General features: G+C 41.4%; 1 protein-coding gene across 2 annotated transcripts; it reads left to right on the top strand.

The window, feature by feature from the left end:
* Nucleotides 1–1359: 1359 nt before the first annotated feature.
* On the top strand, nucleotides 1360–21551 carry LOC135550869 (polymerase delta-interacting protein 2-like). Of its 2 annotated transcripts, none has more exons than XM_064982055.1 (11): nucleotides 1360–1569; nucleotides 10497–10572; nucleotides 10807–10901; nucleotides 11195–11297; nucleotides 11864–11939; nucleotides 12034–12141; nucleotides 12281–12417; nucleotides 13171–13197; nucleotides 13634–13759; nucleotides 13892–13971; nucleotides 18448–21551. In XM_064982055.1, the coding sequence occupies exons 1-11, from the start codon at nucleotides 1400–1402 to the stop codon at nucleotides 18560–18562; spliced, it is 1113 nt and encodes a 370-aa protein (XP_064838127.1). In that variant the 5' UTR covers nucleotides 1360–1399; the 3' UTR covers nucleotides 18563–21551. The 2 variants fall into 2 exon arrangements, with proteins under 2 accessions (XP_064838127.1, XP_064838126.1); XM_064982054.1 differs by lacking the exon at nucleotides 18448–21551 and adding an exon at nucleotides 15240–17523 and having other exon boundaries at nucleotides 1361–1569.
* The last annotated feature ends 485 nt before the right edge of the window (nucleotides 21552–22036 follow it).

The raw sequence follows: 22036 nt of genomic DNA, 5'->3' as shown, positions 1-22036 counted from the left end.
CCACTGGCTACAGGTTACCTACAAGTCTCTGCTAGTAAAGCCCCGCCTTATCTCAGCTCACTGTTCACCATAGCAGCACACACTCGTAGCACGCGCTCCAGAAGGTATATCTCACTGGTAACCCCCAAAGCTAATTCCTACTTTAGTCGCCTTTCCTTCCAGTTCTCTGCTGCCTATGACTGGAACGAACTGCAAAACTCACTGAAGCTGGAGACTCATATCTCCCTCACTAGCTTTAAGCACCAGCTGTCAGAGCAGCTCACAGATCACTGCACCTGTACATAGCCCATCTGTAAACAGCCCATCTATCTACCTCATCCCCATACTGTATTTATTTATCTTGCTCCTTTGCACCCCAGTATCTCGACTTGCACATTAATCTTCTGCACATCTACCATTCCAGTGTTTAATTGCTATATTGTAATTACTTCGCCACCCTGGCTTATTTATTGCCTTACCTCCCTTATCTTACCTCATTTGCACTCACTGTATATAGACTTTTATTTTTATTTTTTTCTACTGTTTTATTGACTGTATGTTGTGTTAATTCCATGTGTAACTGTGTTGCTGTATGTGTCGAATTGCTATGCTTTATCTTGGCCAGGTCGCAGTTGAAATGAGAACTTGTGCTCAACTAGCCTACCTGGTTAAATAAAGGTTAAATAAAACAATAAAAATAAAAACTTGTTTCTGGCCTTTAGGGAGTTTTTCCTAGCCACCGTGCTTCTACACCTGCATTGCTTGCTGTTTGGGGTTTTAGGTTGGGTTTCTGTACAGCACTTTGAGATATCAGCTGATGTAAGAAGGGCTTTATAAATAACTTTGATTTGAGCATTGGGCCAGTAACTGAAAGGTTGCTTGATCAAATCCCAGAGCTGACAAGGTAAACATCTGTCATTCTGCCCCTGAGCAAGGCAGTTAACCCACTGTTCCCCAGTAGGCTGTCATTGTAAATAAGAATGTGTTCTTAACTGACATGCCTACTTAAATAAATGTAAATATATTTGTTTGCTGCCAGGCAAAAGATGGATTTTGTGGCGTTCATTGCCACAGTTATAAACTGTATGGCAGAAATCTAAGAAACTGGACATTATTGTGGCTGCGGCAGAAAGGTTTTTGCGACTTGCAAGGGGCACTGGAAGACCCAGACTCAGGTTCCTCTTGAGCCTGTTTTATTTTAGAATGTATTTTTCAGAAAAGTTGTTTGATTTCGTTTTTTTTTCGGTGGTGGGGGGTAGTTTGTAGCTGTTTTGTAATATTTTTGTTAATCCTGTACAGTAAGTGGCGGAATGCACATTAAATTGAGAGATCGACAATATACCATCGAAGAAGAATGCTACAAACCAAAAATACTGTGTAGGCGCGTGTGGTGTCCAAGGCAATGCAAATCTAAACAAAGATGGCGGCCTGTGTCATTCGTCGGACCTTGTTGTCCACGGTTAATAAATATAATACAAAACACGCCATCAGTGTACTAAATGTCGATTTAAACAGTAGACAAACTCCGAATATGACGCGTTTATCATGTAGCGTGTTCAATGTCCAACAGAAACGGTTGATGTCGTCAAGGTAAGTTAGATATTAGCTAGCTAACTCGCTACGGCTGGTAGCTAACTAATTTAGCCTGACCGACTAGCAGTTAGCTGTAACAGTTGTTACTGTCCTGCGTCTGTGCTAAAACAAAACCACCAAAAGCTGGTTATAGTACCCTTTCATTAATAGCATTGTTAGCTAGCTAGTTACTTGTTTTTAGCTAGCTAACGTTAGATCGGTAGGTTAGCTGGTTAGCGAACGCAGGTTGTTTTAGCTACAGAATCTACTGCACGTCAAGGTCAAGTTCCCAATTACTGTCATTGCATCGTTTGTGTCATAGTAACTTCGTTAATTACAATACTGGAAACCCGACGTTGCATGGCATTGGTTTCTACTTCGGGTAGAAATTAACGTGTGAATCAGGAAGGTGTCCACTCACGACCTCTACAAGCCAGCATGTTAAATACAATTATATTTGAATGTACTTTATCGGTTGGACCTTTTGGCTGTAAAAATGTGAGACACTATATCCACAAGAAAGTATAATTACGTTTCAAAGCGCTGGTTGTGTTTTCAGATTCCTATCACCTGAAGTATGTGAGGACGAAGAAAATAAATCAATTCAGGACTTGTCCGCATACTTGCCGAGCTCGTGCACGGGTTTATGGTTCTTTGCATGCGTCAGGAGATAATAATCGGAATGCACTACCAGCGCTTTTTTAAATTTTATAATTTTACCTTTTATTTAACTATGCATGTCAGTTAAGAACAAATTCTTATTTACAATGGCGGAACAGTGGGTTAACTGCCTTGTTCAGGGGCAGAACGACAGATATTTACCTTGTCAGCTCATGGGTTTGATCTAGCAATATTTTGCTTACTGGTCCAACGCTCTAACCACTAGGCTACATATACTTCCCTGTGGATATATTGTCTCATGCCTCCTGCCAAAAGGACCAACCGCAGAACAACCGGTAAAAATGTAAGTGTATTCAACATTCTGGTTTGTGGAGGTCGTGAAAGGAAACTTTCCTGATTCAAACACAAATGTCTGCCAATGTCAACATAAAAAACTAAAAACTCAAGAAAAGCCCATTGGGCCTCAAGTACCAGAATGCTAACAAATTTAGCACATACTAATGCTGGTAACAAATGAAAACGAACAAACTAATTACAAAGGTAGGCAAATCCAGCTCATAAAGTTATACAAGCATAACTAGTAGCTACCAAATGTAATTTTCAACCAGTGTGGAAGGGAAATTGTGTAAATGAGAAGTTGTGGTACATGCTTTTCTGAAGGAAGAGCATCATATGTACATTGAGCAGAGGGAAAAGAAACACTTGTACTAAGCACGGGAAAAATGGCAACTGTACAGAACTCATCCAGAGCTCTTTGACTTCTGTCAGAAAGCAGTTATAAGATATCTGATGGCTAACATGTAGTAAGTAGTGGATTGCATACAAGTGTAACTTCCATCACCTCATGTGCATCGCACAACAGATTCCCGATACATATAGAACGCTATGGACTCTTTTTGCTATTTACAAACAAGCACGTGTCTGGCTCAACTGTTCTGGGGAACTATGGTAAGCTTCATAATGTGACAAGTGAAATGAAGAACGCAATCTGCTTTATCTCCTAACGTATTGCACAAGTTGACTGCAGGTAATAAATTAAAAAGTAGCTAAAAATATTCAAATTTGTTAACTTCAAATAGTTTTGACAGTATTGAAAAACCATCCTGTGTTTTTTTCCAAATACCCCCGTATATGGTATACTAGTATGCATCAAATTGTTTGCATAGACTGCTTGACAGAAATGGTAGCAGGAGGTGAATGGTGAACTTTCGTTGCACACACATCCACATTATGTCGTGTACCATTTTGCGCAATGACTCTGTCGGTGTGTTCAAGGAGTAAGGACCTTTGATATACCTTTTTTATAGGGTTGGGATTACAATTGGTCTAATAGTTCTGTAACTAGTATTACAGTACTATATCCCTAATCCAGCCACCCCAACACAGTCATAGACTTGTGGGCCGGATGCAACATTTGACTCTACTGTACTACCCCAGGTGTCATGTCATGTAGTCATTCTAATAGGAAAAAGCAGACCTGATGGAAACTGTCCATTGGTCCTGCGTTTCTCACCTTAGTTCTAGCCTTCCCATCAGCAATGCTGAGTGGAGGCTGAACCAATTTAGAAGGCATACTCACTGATTTCTCAGTGTAACCCACCACACTCAATCCATAGGCAAAGCCAATGATTTGTGGGCAGACATTAGAAAATAGGTCATACTAATCTGACTCGGCAGATAGTTGATACGTCAATATTCCATCAAATTTAGTGACCGGTCTAAAAGTAAAGTAACACTAGTTACTGTACTATTTCCCTCATCACGCAGCCCCAACACAGTGATACGCTGGTGGGCAGTCAAGACAGTCCCTACTGTATATTTTAACCGATGTATAACACTTGAATTTTCATGAATGTTTATTACTATTTCTGTCGTTTGAATTTGGCGCTCTGCAATTTCACCGGATGTTGTCGAGGTGGGTCGCTAGCGGCACGCCTGCGCCAAAGAGGTTTTAATTGAACTTCTTTAGGGGGATTTGATTGTGGCTCGAACGGCGTCTCGCAGAGCGCCTCGAGTACCAAAGTTAAATCCCACTGGGGCAGCATGGCTCTAGGCATTGGCCTAAGTCGCTGCGTTTTCAATAGAAACCGTTTCACTAGAGGGTGACAAGACAGTGTCTCTGCCAAACCCTCATGACAAGCTGAAATCGCTGCCGCTAACACCTTCATGGTGGTCGGTGAGCGCTGCTTGTCAAACATGAACTGTAGAGCGAGTTTCTCTTGTGACAAAGTCAATTGGAATCCATTCTTTACTCGACAAACATGTTGGCTCCTCAATAGCACGAAAGTGCTGTTTGAATGAATGCTTACGAGCCTGCTGCTCCCTACCACCGCTCAGCCAGACTGCTATATCAAATCATAGTCTTATAATATAATAAGCACAGAAATACGAGACTGGTGATTTTAATATGGTCGAATCCGGAAACTATCATTTCGAAAACAAAACTTTTATTATTTCAGTGAATTACGGAACTGTTCGGTATTTTATCTAACGGGTGGCATCCCTAAGTCTAAATATTGTTGTTACATTGCACAACCTTCAATGTTATGTCATAATTGCATAAAATTCTGGAAAATTAGTTTGCAATGAGCCAGGCAGCCCAAACTGTTGCATATACCCTGATTCTGCGTGCAATGAGCTCAAGAGAAATTACAACATTTCACCTGGTTAATATTGCCTGCTAAACTGGATTAGTAGTTATAACTAGTGATTATGATTATTTTTTTATAAGATAAGTTTAATGCTAGCTAGCAATTTACCTTGGCTTCTACTGCATTCGCGTAACAGTCAGGCTACTCGTGGAGTGCAATGGTTAGAGCTTTGGACTAGTTAACTGTACGGTTGCAAGATTGGAACCCCTGAGCTGACAAGGTGAAAATCTGTAGTTCTGCACCTGAACAAGGCAGTTAACCCCACTGTTTCTAGGCTGTCATTGAAAATAAGAATGTGTTCTTAACTGACTTGCCTAGTTCAATAAAGGTATTAAAAAAACACACAAAAAACAAAGGGAAATCGGCGCCCCAAAATACTCGATTTCCTATTGTTATGAAAATTTGAAATCGGCCCTATTTAATCAGTCGACCTCTAGTATAAACCAGGTCTACTGGGTAACCCACTGCGTGCATCATCTATTCAATTATGGCATTCTACGATTTGTGTTCATTTGCATCACTGTTAATTACATACTTTTATTTTGAAGGCTAACTGCAAAGTCCACTATTGTGGCTAATCCTTATTGTGGCTAGCTTCACATAGATGGGTCCAACCACCATTCTTCAAATAAGAACTGTCTTGTGAATTAGGTTTATTTTACTCGGTGACAACTAGCTGTATAGTTAGCGAGCTAACTATAGCTACTGTAACTGATTGTCATTTTGCTATGTTTTTGGGAAAAAACATTTGTAACGGAACAGCTAGCTAGCTTTTTTTATGACCAGCACTGTAGATGCGCAAGACAGCAATACCAGCATCATAGCATACGTATCGTTGTGACATGAAATACGAGTGATGGTGTAATAAATATGTAAGAAATCTATGAATGCATTAAATTGATGTGCAGTCATATTCAGGTCCTGATTGGTCAAGAAGCTTATTTGACACGTCAAAGGGAAAGGGGGATACCTAGTCGGTGTTATTTGACGTCTTTTTTGACACGCAAAGACGCGTTCCATAGCCATGAGTGTACAAAACATCAGGAACACCTGCTCTTTCCATGAGACTGACCAGGTGGAAGCTATGATCCCTTATTGATGTCACTTGTTAAATCCACTTCAATCAGCGCAGATGAAGGATTTTTCAGCCTTGAGACATGTACTGTGTATGTGTGCCATTCGAAGGTTGAATGGGCAAGACGTGCCTTTTTGAACGGGGTATGGTAGTTGGTGCCAGGAGCACAGGTTTGTGTTAAGAACTGCGTTGCTGCCGGGTTTTTCACGCTCAACAGTTTCCCGTGTGTCTCATGAATGGTCCACCAACTAAAGGACAACCAGCCAACAACACCACTGGAAGCATTGGAGTTAACATGGGTAAGCATCCCTGTGGAATGCTTTCGACACCTTGTAGAGACCATGCCCCGATGAATTGTGGCTGTTCTGAGGGCAAAAGGGGGTGCAACTCAATATTAGGAAGGGGTTCCTAATGTTTTGTTCACTAGGTGTATGTGCAAGTCAGGTAGATAGAAAGTTTAGGCAACACTGATGAAATGAGACAATGATTGACACACTATTACAGTTTTCCACTGTTGATGGGAGCCCAAAAGTTAGGCCACACCAGTAACCTTGTCAATGCAATAAGGTGTGAGCTTCTTTGGACCAATGCCAGTACCTTGAAAGCAAGCTGGGTTTTTTTTCTTGGATCATTGTGTCAGGGCAGCAATACACACACACATACTATCTCTAGTCACCTTTTAGTCTTCAGGTTTACTTAACTACTCAGAACAAAAATCTAAACACAACATGTAAAGTGTTGGTTTCATGGACTGAAATTAAAGATCTCTGAAATGTGTCTGCATCCCTGTTAGTGAGCATTTCTCCTTTGCCAATACAAACATCCACTTGACAGGTGTGGTGTTTTTTAAATTTTTATTTCACCTTTTTTTTTTTTTACCTTTATTTAACCAGGCAAGTCAGTTAAGAACAAATTCTTATTTTCAATGACGGCCTAGGAACAGTGGGTTAACTGCCTGTTCAGGGGCAGAACGACAGATTTGTACCTGTCGGGTTTGAACTTGCAACCTTCCGGTCGCTAGTCCAACGCTCTAACCACTAGGCTACCCTGCCACCCACCTTTATTAAACCAGGTAGGCAAGTTGAGAACAAGTTCAAGACAAGGTCAAGATAAAGCAAAGCAGTTCGACACATACAACAAAACAGAGTTACACATGGAGTAAAACAAACATACAGTAGAAAAACAAGTCTATATACAATGTGAGCAAATGAGGTGAGATAAGGTAGGTAAAGGCAACCAAAAAAGGCCATGGTGGCGAAGTAAATACAATATAGCAAGTAAAACACTGGAATGGTAGATTTGCAGTGGAAGAATGTGCAAAGTAGAGATGATGGGGTGCAAAATAAATACTTTAGGGGGAGAGGTAGTTGTTTGGCCTAAATTATAGATGGGCTATGTACAGGTGCAGTAATCTGTGAGCTGCTCTCACAGCTGGTGCTTAAAGCTAGTGAGGGAGATAAGTGTTTCCAGTTTCAGAGACTTTTGTAGTTCGTTCCAGTCATTGGCAGCAGAGAACTGGAAGCTGGGAGGTGTTCTTATTCTCCATTGACTTTACAGTGTCCCAGGACTTTTGAGTTTGTTGCAGGAAGCACATTTCTGCTTGATAAACTAGCATTGGCTTTTCTAACTGCCTGTGTATATTGGTTTCTAGCTTCCCTGAAAAGCTGCATATCACGGGGGCTGTTCGATGCTAATGTGGAACGCCATAGAATGTTTTTGTTGGTTAAGGGCTGTCAGGTCTGGAGAGAACTAAGGGAAAAATCTGTTCCTGGTTCTACATTTCTTGAATGGGGCATGCTTATTTAAGATGGCGAGGAAGGCATTTTTTTTAAATAACCAGGCATCTACTGACGGGATGAGGTCAATATCCTTCCAGGATACCCCGGCCAGGTCGATTAGAAAGGCCTGCTCGCTGAAGTGTTTCAGGGAGCGTTTGACAGTGATGAGTGGAGGTCGTTTGACTGGCGACCCATTACGGATGCAGGCAATGAGGAAGTGATCGCTGAGATCTTGGTTGAAAACAGCAGAGGTGTATTTAGAGGGCAAGTTGGTTAGGATGATACCGTGTTTACGGCTTTGGGGTGGTACCTGGTAGGTTCATTGATAATTTGTGTGAGATTGAGGGCATCAAGCTTAGATTGTAGGGTGGCTGGGGTGTTAACTTCTTATGGTATAGGGGACGCTTGCATCCCACTTGGAAAAAAACAGGGAAAAATGCAGCGACGCAAATTCAAATAACGATATAAAATCAAACATTAATTAAATCACACATGTAAGATACTCAATTAAAGCTACACAACGTTGTGAATCCAGCCAACATGTCCGATTTTAAAAAAGCTTTTCGGAGAAAGCATTAAGAAGATATTATCTGATGATAGCACAATGTCAATAAAGAGGGTAGCATATTTCAAACCTGCAGGCACTACACAAAACGCTGAAATAAATTATAAAACATGCATTACCTTTGACGAGCTTCTTTTGTTGGCATTCCAATAGATCCCATAAACATCACAATTGGTCCTTTTTTTATTTATTAATTCCGTTTAGGTATTTTTAAACATTTAATACTCGATCAAATTGTAGATGGGGCATTCTGTATTCAAAACAGCAAGTAAACAAACCATGCTCCTTTTTACGTCTTGCACAACTCTCAATAGTGTAACATTGTTCCAGGATGTGCTTCTTCTTCGTTGCACAAATTAACAACCTCAACCAAATTCCAAAGACTGGTGACATCCAGTGGAAGTGGTAGGAACTGAAATAGTTCCTATCAAATATCCCTTGGCAAAAACAACTGAGGGAGCAGTCGGAGGCAAAAAAAAACAACTTCTGAACAGTTAGTCCTCTGGGTTTTGCCTGCTACATAAATTCTGTTATACTCACAGACATGATTCAAACAGTTTTAGAAACCTTCAGTTTTCTATCCACATCTACTAATAATATGCATATCTTATATTCCTGGCATGAGTAGCAGGAAGTTGAAATTGGGCACGCTATTTATCCAAAAGTGAAAATGCTGCCCTCTATACCTTAAGGTTAAGCATGTTCCAGTTTAGGTCGCCTAGCAGCACGAGCTCTGAAGATAGATGGGGGGGGGGCAATCAGTTCACATATGGTGTCCAGAGCACAGCTGGGGCAGAGGGAGGTCTTTAGCAGGCGGCAACGGTTAGACTTCTTTTTAGAGCGGTGGATTTTTAAAAGTAGAAGTTCAAATTGTTTGGGTACATACCTGGATAATAGGACAGAACTCTGCAGGCTATCTCCGCAGTGCCCCATTTGGCTGTTCTATCTTGTCTGAAAATGTTGTAGTTAGGGATGAAGATTTCAGGGCCTGAATTACAGTTATTTGTTTGTATATATATATATATATATATATATATATACTTTTTTTTACCCCTTTTTCTATCCAATTTCGTGGTATCCAATTGTTTAGTAGCTACTATCTTGTCTCATCGCTACAACTCCCGTACGGGCTCGGGAGAGACGAAGGTTGAAAGTCATGCATCCTCCGATACACAACCCAACCAAGCCGCACTGCTTCTTAACACAGCGCGCATCCAACCCGGAAGCCAGCCGCACCAACGTGTCGGAGGAAACACCGTGCACCTGGCAACCTTGGTTAGTGCGCACTGCGCCCGGCCCGCCACAGGAGTCACTGGTGCGCGATGAGACAAGGATAACCCTACCGGCCTAACCCGGACGATGCTAGGCCAATTGTGAGTCGCCCCACGGACCTCCCGGTCGCGGCCGGTTGCGACGATAAGAGCATTCTTATTTACAATGAATCCCCGAGCTGACAAGGTACAAATCTGTTGTTCTGCCCCTGAACAGGCAGTTAACCACTGTTCCTAGGCTGTCATTGAAAATAATAATTTGTTCTTAACTGACTTGCCTAGTATAGTAAAGGTAAAATACAAATAAAAATACCCTAGCCAAACCCTAACCCGGACGATGCTGGTCCAATTGTGCGCCGCCCTATAGGACTCCCAAACACGTCCGGTTGTGATACAGCCTGGAATCGATCCAGGGTCTGTAGTGACTCTTCTAGCACTGAGATTCAGTGCCTTGGACCGCTGCGTCACTCGGGTATTGGCATGGAGCATAGCCAGATAACATACAGTAGGCCAACTCATATTCTGTTCTTCATATGTTTCTTTAGACCTGACTAAAATAATGGATTTGTGATGGAGTATATCAAATTGATTTATTATACTATATGCAGCGAGTATTCCTGGAGATGCTGAACGTGTTTATGTTAATTAACGGTCAATTACGGTGAGACTGGCAGTCTTTTTGCATGACAATAACCGGCTGACAAAATGTCATGTCTGTCTCAGCCCTACTTGAGTCTACTTATTTTATTGTTCTCCACTGCTGCAACTAGGTATATGATAGTGTGACAATGTCTGTTGGTTTTCGTGACATGAACCCCTATGCAATGAACAAATCATGCCTGCAATTAAGACAGTCAACAACTTGATCACTAATTGGCTGAGGGAGTTACATGGATAACCTTGGAAGGACAAGCCATGACATAACTCAGTGTCTGTCTTATAACGTGTTATTCTCCTAATGTCTTGATTTGCTTTGTCCTACAGGCCAGAGGGGAAGGTGCTGGAGACAGTAGGAGTGTTTGAGGCTCCCAAACAGCAGGGGAAATATGAAACAGGACAGGTGAGAGAGTCTCCATCCACAACCCACATTAGAGACTAACAATTTTACATGGGGTTTCCCCAGGGATCTGCCTTAGGACCATAGCAATAAAATTACAAATTATATAGCTAATTCAATTTTTATGATAAGCAAAATACTTTGCCAACCTGGCAGGGTTTTCTATTTAATCAACTGTTATACTCACTGCCAAGCTATTCCACACACAGCCTTAAGTTTGTCTGCCTCTCGCCCCAGTTATTCTTGCACAGTGTGTTTGGCTACAGAGGGATCGTGCTCTTCCCCTGGCACGCCCGCCTCTATGACCGCGACGTCATTCCTGCGACGGAGAGGTGATGACACCACCTCACACAGTCACCCATGTCTCCGCAACACCTGTCTGCTTAGCGTGCTTTCCACTGTCTGGAATACCACCCTATTCCCTATATAGAGCACTACTTTTGTAGTCCACTAGACCTATATAATGAGTAGGGTGCTATATCCGATGTAGCCATAAGATCCAAACATGTCACATGCAGTTTGTAATGGAAATGGATTGGAGATGTTTTTGTTTGGAAGTGGTCTAGCTCTCGTTGACTGGTTATTCTTCATTGACACCTTTTCTCTGCTTGCTTTCTGCCCCCAGCAAGCCTACGGAACCCCCTGGGGCACACCGGTCCAAAGAGGTGAAAGGGAAAACTCACACATACTATCAGGTTCTGATAGACACCAGGGACTGTCCCCACATTGTGAGTATCTGACCAAAAGGCTGTCAACTACCTCCACTGGAACACTGACTTGGTTCTGCATTGTCTGTTAGGGCTGGGAATTGCCAGGGACCTCATGATGTGATATTATCGTTCTATATGTATTGTGACTCAATATTGTGATTTGGTGTTCCAAACATATTGCTCACTACATGTCTGCTGCAGAGAGACAAGGGAGCATGAGAAAACAAGTTTTTATCAGTCAGGGAAATGAAAGTGCTGTAAACACGTTGGCTCACTATTTAAAGAGCTAGAGAACAAGCTATAGAATTTTTAAAAATACTTGCATTTTGGCCCAGGTACACCTGACTAGTGCAAACAATACTACCTATATTTTTTCTCTTCTTATAGATACTTGGAATCTCAAATCAATTTCATAGAAAAATAATATTGAGATGTGTAACGAGATTCCCCCCATCACTATTGTCTATATCACACACAGCAAAATTATTGTAACTTTCCCAAAACTCCTAGGTTTTCCACAAACCCTGGGTCTTCTGATTTTGCAACCCTAATTGTCTCCTTTATAAATGGGCTGTGTCGGTCAGTCTCAGAGATCACAGACTGAGGCGGTGACGTTTCTGGCCAATCACGATGACAGCAGGGCGCTTTATGCCATTCCAGGTGAGTCAGATGTATTTTAAGTGTTGCTAATACATAGTTACTGTTGCACAAAGGAATTAATGCACTGAGCTAACTCTCGTTCTCACTCTCTCAGGGCTGGACTATGTGAGTCATGAAGACATCCTGCCCTACAACTCCACAGACCAGGTCCCCATTCAGCATGAGCTGTTTGAGCGTTTCCTCCAGTTCAATGCCTCCAAAGGTACTACAAACCAAAAGGCTTTTTGAGTGTATTCAGTCAGTTATCCAGTAAATGTAATGCGTATGTATGAATGAGAACTTGTTGGCAGGTAAATCCCAAAATGTCAAATGTGACTGTTGCGCTGTGACCCGTTCTCCAGTTCCCCCATTCATACCACGGGACACGCTGCAGGCGTGGCAGGAGAAGAACCACCCGTGGCTGGAACTGTCGGACGTGCACCGCGAGACCACTGAGAACATCCGCGTTACTGTTATTCCCTTCTACATGGGCATGAGGGTACGCCCCACACCACACCACTTCTCTAAGAGAATAAAGAATCAGGGTCACGTTTTGTGGAAGAAATTTAATGAATAGAGCTGACGTGATTCCCTTTCTAGATGTCAGAGGCATGTTGTTCTACATAACATACAGTGAGGGTATTTTAATCCATATCAGGTCAACTGTTTAGAAATTACAACTATTTTTGTACATAGTGCCCCCATTTTAGGGGAACAAATGAATTGGAACAAATTCACTTGTGTGTATTAAAGTAGTAACAAGTTTAGTATTTGGTCCCATATTCCTTGATTACATCAAGCTTGTGACTCTACAAACTTGTTGGCTGCATTGGTTTATTTTGGGTGTTTCCGATTATTTTGTTCCCATTAGAAATTAATGGTAAATAACATTGTCATTTTGGAGCAACTTTTATTGTAAATAAGAATACAATATTTATATGCTACCATGATTACGAATACTACTGAATGAATGATGAGTGAGAAAGACCATGTACAAAAAGGGCTGTAATTTCTTAACTGTTCACCCGATATGAATGAAAATACCCCCAAATTAAAGCTGACAGTCTGCACTTTAACCTCGACGTCATTGTATAATTTGGCGTACAGAGTCAAAACAACGTGTAACTGTCCCAATACTTTTAGAGCTCACTGTATTTCTATCTGGTTCCACAACTCCACCCTGCTGAATGTGCCCCAGTCATGATTAGAACCTGTTTGTACTTTTGCTTATGTATGTCATTTTCTCTGTCAGGAAGCCCAGAATTCCCACGTATATTGGGTAAGTCAAAGAAGCTGCCACTGATGACTGTAGCCTAGCGACTGTTGTTACTGTGTGCTAGCAAACTGTCAGATATGAGGAAATAATTATATTCACTTCAGTCCATTTCATGGTGTTCTTTAGGCTAAAAACAGTGATATTTGTGTGTTGCTGTCATTATTTTTTAGAATCTCAATCGAGCTACAATTTTAGCCATACAAGCTAGCTTCCCATTTCCATAGAAACCGCCGATTGTGCCGACGTACCTGCATACTACTGTCAGTGTGCATCCAAAATGCCATGCTATTCTTTTTGGAGTGCACTACTTTCACCAGAGCCTCATGGGCCCTGGTAAAAAGTAGTGCACTACATAGGAAATAGGGTGGCATTTCAGACGCACCCAGAGTGGTTTCCGTTGGCTCACTGCTCGGTGTGTGTGTATGTGTGTGTGTGTCAGTGGCGATACTGTATCCGTCTGGAGAACATGGGGGAGGAGGTGGTGCAACTGAGGGAGAGACACTGGAGGATCTTCAGCCTCTCAGGCACCCTGGAGACGGTCCGTGGCAGAGGAGTGGTGGGACGGGTGAGTCTCTGATGCTTTCAATTCATCTTTCCTGATTCCTCACATCCTCTCCTTTTCAAAATCTATTGGAGAAGGTCAAAAAAAGTGTGGTAAAGACTTGTCTACCAAATCACACCCCCTCACTGTGTGTAGGAGCCAGTGTTGTCCGAAGAGCAGCCTGCCTTCCAGTACAGCAGTCACGTCTCACTGCAGGCACCCAGCGGGCACATGTGGTGAGTCTTGCAAAGAAACGCACACGCACTGTGAAACACCTGCCCATTGTCAAAAAGTAGACACTTTGTACCAGCAGAACACGTATGGCAGAATGTCACACAAGTGGTGACCATGTTTTGTTCCTCCTGGTCCAAGTAACCTACTATGATGGCAGGGTTTATTTCCACCCTAATATGAATACTAGCCTAATCAACATAATAGACAATATGTGCCATATAGCAAACATCACGCAGAATTGTAAAATGGTTCATTAGGTGCCAAACAGAAGAAAAATGTACCGAAAGTACCTCAACTTTCACCCTATCTGGACTATGCAATGTCAGATTCCCCCAAAGTTACCCGAATTCTGCAAACCTAGTAGAGACGAGTATGGTTGAGCTTTAGCAGCACGTAGTTCGGACTCTTTTGTCTTTAAGGAAACTGACATTGGCTACTGCATTGTGTGTGTGTGAGAGCTATCTCTCTTTTCAATCATCCTAATATGGAATTTCAAGTATGGGTCTGAGCTCCAATGAACAAACACACTTTGTTTGTGGTTAATATGCTCTGCAAACTTCCTCAAGTTTTCTGACTTGTGATATCGGGCAATTTATTTACCTAATTTGGCCAGGTGTGCCCGATCTGTGCCAGGTTTGTTGTATTAGTCGATGAGGGACACACTGTGCGTGTGTATATATATATATATATATATATATATGTGTATGTGTGTGTGTATATATGTGTGTGTATATATGTGTGTGTATATATATATGTGTGTATATATATGTGTGTATGTATGTATGTATGTATATGTATATATGTGTATATATGTGTGTATATATATATATGTGTATGTATGTATATGTATATATGTGTGTATATGTATATATGTATATGTATATGTGTGTATATATGTATGTATATATGTATGTATATATGTATGTATATATGTATATATGTATATATGTATGTATATATATATATATATGTATATATATATATGTATATATATATATAAGTAAATTGGTATGTTTGTGTAGCATACTGTAGAAGCATGGATATGGTCAGTGGAAACAGTAGTAGTAAAATGACCCTAGTCATAGTAGAAGCTGAAGTAGGCTAATTGTAGGAGCAGTTTAAGTCGAATACTTGGGAAGCTAGTAGTAAAAAATGAGTCATAGCAGTACTACTGTAGGACTCTGGACTGGGCAGCGGCTGGGCAGGGCAAGGCAGGGCAGAAGGGGCTCGGACTCTGACGGTGCCTGTCGTTGTCTTTTGACCCCTGCAGGGGTTCCTATCGGCTCGAGAGGCCCAACGGCACCTTCTTCGACGTCCGCATCCCTCCCTTTTCCCTCGAAAGCAAGAAAGACGATACACCCAACGGCTTCCTGCCCGGCCCTTTCACCTCACTGGCCTGAGTCGAGCCATGCCATCCTCCAAAGTGCCCCACTGCTCCACCCACACTCACATCACCCTCTTCAAAGCCTGCCCCTGTCCTGCTCACCACCCATTTTCTTCTCCACATAGGCTGTACCACTTAATCAACAACTGTAGCCCCTCCTGCCCACACAAATGCACTAGGCTCTTGGATCGATGTCAAGACTAAGTCATTGGGAAGTGTGAATGTGACTGCCAAACCTTGCAGAGAGCCCTGTGGAGCTAAGCATTGTTCACATACCCGGGGACTACCTTGTCTGCACTACATCTACAGTGGCACTTCAAAGGTGACCTTTGCTTTGGTAGCACATGGCAGTGTGGTCAAGGCAGGTGCAGTCTGTGGCTCTCTAATGAAAAGTAGTCTACCCAACATTTAGTCAGCCGCCTAGACGAGTCAATACTCTTAAATTGCTTCCCTTTCTTCTCCAGTCTCCTGCCCTTCAGTACAACTCCTGTGGCTTAAAGAGCTAGGTTTCTGCCATCCTGTTTTTCACCAGTCATATGCAGGGCAGGCTCAGCAGTGGATGAGGAAAGGAAACCATCAGACTATTCTGACTTTTGCATCTATTCCAGAATGATAAGACTTTTAGACACTTGAAACCATTAGGCCTAATACTGTTAGACTATTTTTAACTAGGCCAGTGCCGGTTTGACTGTGAAAAGGACAAACCGAGTAGAAGCTCAGGCTGAGAGGAACACAAACATGGTATTCAGTATCCTACTGAGCGACCCATTCTGTTTTTGGATCATCTCTTTACATTTCCAATGGTACGTTAGTTTAAAATAAAATGTTATTTTTAGTCTGTGCTCTGACACGTTTCCCCAGACATTTTAAGCCCATTTCTCGCCAAGCCATAGTGAATCAATAAGGATAACTCATTGTGAATGAAACACTATCTATTATGTTTTGTCGGTCAACAACATACTGTGTGTGTACACAAATGAAGAAGAGCAGTTGACTCTTTGCAATGAGGAACATGACTATAGTGTTTTATTTGAGCATCATAGCACCTATAATAGTCTGTTGCTTAACCTCTTCCTAAACACCGCTCATAGTAGAGACCTACTCCCAAAAAGAACCGAGGTGACTACATAATCTGTGTTTTCTACTCCCTATCAGTGCTGTACTTATCAGGACCTCAACCCTCTAACACAGAGGCAGCAAAGCTGTGACGTAGTACATGACTACTAGTTATGATCATGCTGCTTTGTTTATCACATGAGCTGTTAAAGGGGCAGTTCAGTGTTTTACAACTTAATGTTAAATGGTTCCTCACCCTGAAAGTATGCTGCATGACCCTATCGCTTCCATTTTTGTGTTGGCTGTTTAAAGAATTTAACCAGGGATTATAGTTTCTCTTGGGCCAGAGACTACTTTTAAGATCTAACATTAAGCTGTAAAATATTGTACATCCCCTTTTAATTATGGAATCCGCATTAGGGGGAACAGCCCACTGTCTGCCCCAGCACCTTTTTTTGTTTTGTTGATGAAACGGAGGTGAGGTGCGTCAAACTGTTTGTTCATTTGTAGTAACTTTTTTGGTGTAATATCTAAAACGAATGTGGCAGATTCACTATTAAGGATTCCCACTTTAATTTGTGCTGCTATGATATGATCACAACTGATTCACTGCTGATCAAATAGCCAGTCACTAATCATAGATGCTCAATTACTTGATTGTTCAATCAATGGCAGACATTTGAAGTTGTTGTCAATGTGTTACTGTATATCTAGTAATTTCATGGTGATTTAAGTATTCATGCTCGTCTTTTTGGCACTTTCCTGTTTCTCCAGTAAAGGCAAGGCACTGCCACACAGTGACCACAACTGAGGTCACACGTGTATATTTCTTAATGTTAATTTATACTTTAGTGTGTGTGTATATATGTGTGTGTGTATATATAAATAAATAATTAAATCATTTTATGTGACGGATAAATAATTAATTAAATAATTTTATGTGACGGAATCCGTTTTGTATAGCATTAATGTGGCTGAAGTGACACTGATTAGTCAATGCATTTGAATGGAAATGTCAAATTTGTGTTAATGTGACTGGCTAAATGAATCAGTGACTGGATTTGTGGACTTCAGTTTGGGAATCCTAAATAAACGCTTCTGTGAATCATTGAAATTGTTCTGTCTATCACTATCTAAGGGTACTCCCATTTTAATCTACATGCATTAGGGGCGGACTGGGACCACATCAGGCATTTCTGATAATAAAATAATGACTGCGGACCATTTGGAGGCAGTATCTGAAAAGGGACAGCAGCCAAATGCTCATTCTGTGCAAAAGTCATAATGTTAATTAACAGGCAGATGGGCCCGGCTGCCACTTTTGCTAATTTTACAAATGTTTTCCCCCAAAATTAGACCTGCTCACTTTTGTCTAGTCTTTTTCATTTGTTCTACATTACATCCACTAGCAGGTCCTGATGTGAGGATGGCACTGTGGCCAAAACAGTTGATAACACTCAACTTTATAATTATTATTTTTATGTTGAATGATCAACAGCATTTTTGACTCAGGATTCACACATGGAAACATGCTTTGTTGGCACTGGCAGAATAGATCCCTTTTAGCTTTTCAGTGAGATTTTACTGTCTAAGTCTGAAAGACTAGCCAGCATGCTGTGGCTGTGCTAGATACTGTATTTCTGTGGCTAGTGGCAACAGTGGTACAGGCTACTACAGTCTAGTACAGGGATGGGCAATTTCAGTCCTCGAGGGCCTGATTGGTGTCAGTTTTGTCCCAGCTAACACCTGACTCCAATAATCACCTAATCATGATCTTCAGTTTAGAATGAAATGTGCAATCAGCTGTGTTTGCTTGCGATGGAGGAAAGTGACATCAATCAGGCCCTCGAGGACTGGAGTTACCCACCCTTGGTCTAGTACCTCAGCAAAACTTTTCATAGCACATGGACTGAAGCCATTTCCCCTGAGTGAGTGGGCGAAAGAGAATGCTCCGCCCTATCCTTGTTGCATTTAATTGTTTTTTGAAAATATATATTTTTTTCTGCGCCTGCTGATTGGTCTTTTCCGCCTTCTGCAGGGGGACTTTTACTTGCCAACGGGCTCATGGCGGCGCCATGTTCGAGGTGGCCATCCCCTCCTTCTCACTGGAGAGCCACGGCCGTAGGGACAGCCCCTACTCCTTCCTCTTCTGAGGGAGGGGGGGAAAGAGAGAGAGACTGTCTGCTGGGAGAGACTGACTGCTACATAGGCTGCCAATACTGGCTCCTCTTCTTTATGGTGGAAATGGGTCCAGGCTCAGTGTTCCCCCCCACATTTGTATTTTATCTCTTCTCCTCAGGGACTTTATTTACACTTTCACATTTAAGGCAATCCTTTATGCATGCAGCCAGAGGTCCGATATTAGACAAGTTACACACCTCACACTGAGGTTGTGTAAAGCGGTTAAAGACATGCGGTGGCACATTGGCGACTAAGTATTTTAATTGTTTTGTACCTCACACTTTGGGCTGGATGTCTCAATGTGTAGGTCATCCCTGTATAATCAATGCACAGAATTACTGTCTTACCTCAATTAGCCACGAAATCCAGAGTTTAAAAGAGCTGATCTTCCAGAAAAACATTTTCCCCCACGTGGGCCAGCCCCCTAACAATTTGAGTTCTAGCCAATGAGCTTCAGCCCCTCGCCAGAGTGTTGCTATTTGAGTGACGGCTAGCAAGATGTACATACAGCCGAGTGTGAGGGAGCAAAGACGATGTGCACATGGTGCCTTCAGAAAGTATTCACACCCCTTGACTTTATTTAACTAGGCAAGTCAGTTTAAAACTACGGCCAAACCCGGATGATGCTGGGCCAATTGTGCACCGCCCTATAGGACACCCAATCACGGCCAGCTGTGATACAGCCTGGATTTGAACCAGGGACTAGTGACGTCTCTTGCCCTGAGATGCAGTGCCTTAAACCGCTGTGCCACTCAGTACAGAGATGGGATAGTCATTTACACTGAAATTTGTTCAAAGATTTTACTGAGTGACAGTTCATTTAAAGGAAATCAGTCAATTGAAATGAATGTAGTAGGCCCTAATCTATGGATTTCACATGACTGGGAATACATATTGGTTGTGCAAATCCACAGTTCCATCAGCTGCCTGGGTGGCAGGTCTCAGATGATCCTGCTGGTGAAGAAGCCGGATGTGAAGGTCCTGGGCAGGCGTGGTTATTCATGGTCTGCGGTTGTGAGGCCAGTTGGACGTAATGCCAAATTCTCCAAAATGACGGAGGCGGCTTATGGTAGAGAAATTCTGGAAACTGGTCTGGATATTCCTGCTGTCAGCATGCAAATTGCAGATATGGCATTGTGTTGGGTGACAACTGCACATTTTAGTGTGTTATTGGCCCCAGCACAAGGTGCACCTGTGTAATGATCATGCTGCTTAATCAGCTTCTTGATGTGCAACACCAGTCAGGTTGATGGATTATCTTGGCAACGGAGAAATGCTCACTAACTGGTATGTAAACGACATTTGAGAGAGAGATGCTTTTTCTGCATATGGAAATTATCTGGGATCTTTTATTTCAGCTCATGAAACATGGGATCAACAATTTTACATGTTGCATTTATATTTTTGTTTAGTATAAAAATTGTGTTAAGCACAGAGTGAGTCTTGTAATTTATCATGTGACTTGTTAAGCACATGTTTTACTCCTGAACTTATGCAGGCATAACATAACAAGGGTTGAATACTTATAGACTCAAGACATTTCAGCTTTTCATAAAAAAATATGTAATTCCACTTTGACATTGTGTGTAGGTCAGTGACACAATCTCAATTTAATCAAATTCAGTCTGTAAAACAATGTGGAGAAAGTCCAGGGCTGTGACTACTTTCTGAAGACGCTGTCGTTGCTTACCTTATTATACGCTACTACTCAGACTTTTTAAAATTATGTTTAGAATTTATGGTTTTCATTTAAAAGATTCATACCACACTTTTTTTGTTTTAACACTCAAATCACTTCTACATAGCTCTGTTTACATTTATCTAGCATATGAGTTTTTTTTTTTTTTTTTTTTAGCTTTTCAACTATTTTATTTCACGAACTACAATTTTGGACAAGATGAGCACACTTTCAATTTCTTTTCTGTTCCTTCAGTGGGCCTCCTTTACCTCTGTAACCTGCCTCTCCCACTGTGACTACTTGACTCCGGCAGTATACTCTCCAACATGTATTTTAACAGTAAAAATATATTTCTTGGTCAGTGATATTAAAGCTGGAGTTCTTAATAGTGAAACTGTCACATCTCCCTGATATTACAACAAAGTTACTGCAAACAGCCCCAACTCTCCGGACATCATTGCACGGTGCAATAGAACACTACTGTATGTAGTGCTGATTTTTTTGAGTTATTATTACGATGCACGACTCTCCCCAGCTCTGCTTCGTCAACAAAACAATGGCAGTGGGGCGGACAGTGGTGCTGTTTCACCATACTGAGAATTCTATCTTTAAGATGGTTAAGAACCAATGGAAAGAAATGATGGGTTTGAAAACTATAGCTGTTTTAAAATTGTATGTGATGTTTGCAGCATGGGAGTGCATGTGGCTGCATCCTGTTACATGGGAAATTGCCTCTTCACTTTGAATGTCATCAGGGATAATTAATTGACCGTGCTGACAGTCTGTATTAGATCATAGTTATCTCGGAAACTATTCGGAATCATGCGTGAGCGCTGGCCTCTGGACAAGTTTTTGTACATCTGCCCACAAGAAATTAAGAAATAGTCTGAATATTTTAAAGGGTCACAATGAGAAAACATTACATGATGTTATCAAGTACCCAGAGCACTTATAAACTTAACTAGTGTTTTAAATAGACATTTGTTCTTATGACTTGGGTGATGTGGGCAGTTTGACTACTCTCCTAGGTTACAGCTTGTAGGGTATGCGACTGGTTCAAAGCCTCCAGTACGCTCACATCATTTTTATCTGGTAACTGTTGTACACTGCAGTGTAACAGACAAATATTAGATGCCTTTTAAAAACTGGTGTTATGTATTTATTTTCATATTGTGAACAGACGACATGGCATGTGAAACTTGGCCCTATTTCTCCTTCACGCTATATACAGGATAGCTCAATGGGATTTATAGTAATTCTGTAACTAATAAACATGTCAAAGTGACTTCATATCTGGTTGTCCTTTTTGTCCGTAAGTCTCGACATACAACTGTGATGGCCAGTTACTGAAGAATTTGTCCAATGGCCTGTCATAGTAATTGTGTATAAATGTTGGTTGTGTTTGATAAAATGCAGACCTAATTTTAACTCTGAAGTGGGTTTTTTCAGGATCTCGTCACGGTATCTCTGGGCATTCATTTTTACTATTTTCTACATTGTGGAATAATAGATGTCAAAATTATGAAATACAGTGGGGCAAAAAAGTATTTAGTCAGCCACCAATTGTGCAAGTTCTCACACTTAAAAAGATGAGAGGCCTGTCATTTTCATCATAGGTACACTTCAACTATGCCAGACAAAATTAGAAAAAGAAATCCAGAAAATCACATTGTAGGATTTTTTAATGAATGTATTTGCAAATTATGGTGGAAAATAAGTATTTGGTCAATAACAAAAGTTTATCTCAATACTTTGTTATATACCCTTT

The sequence above is a fragment of the Oncorhynchus masou genome, chromosome 12, assembly GCF_036934945.1.
Source record: "Oncorhynchus masou masou isolate Uvic2021 chromosome 12, UVic_Omas_1.1, whole genome shotgun sequence".
Lineage (NCBI taxonomy): Eukaryota > Metazoa > Chordata > Actinopteri > Salmoniformes > Salmonidae > Oncorhynchus > Oncorhynchus masou.
This window is presented reverse-complemented; position numbering and strand designations above follow the sequence as displayed.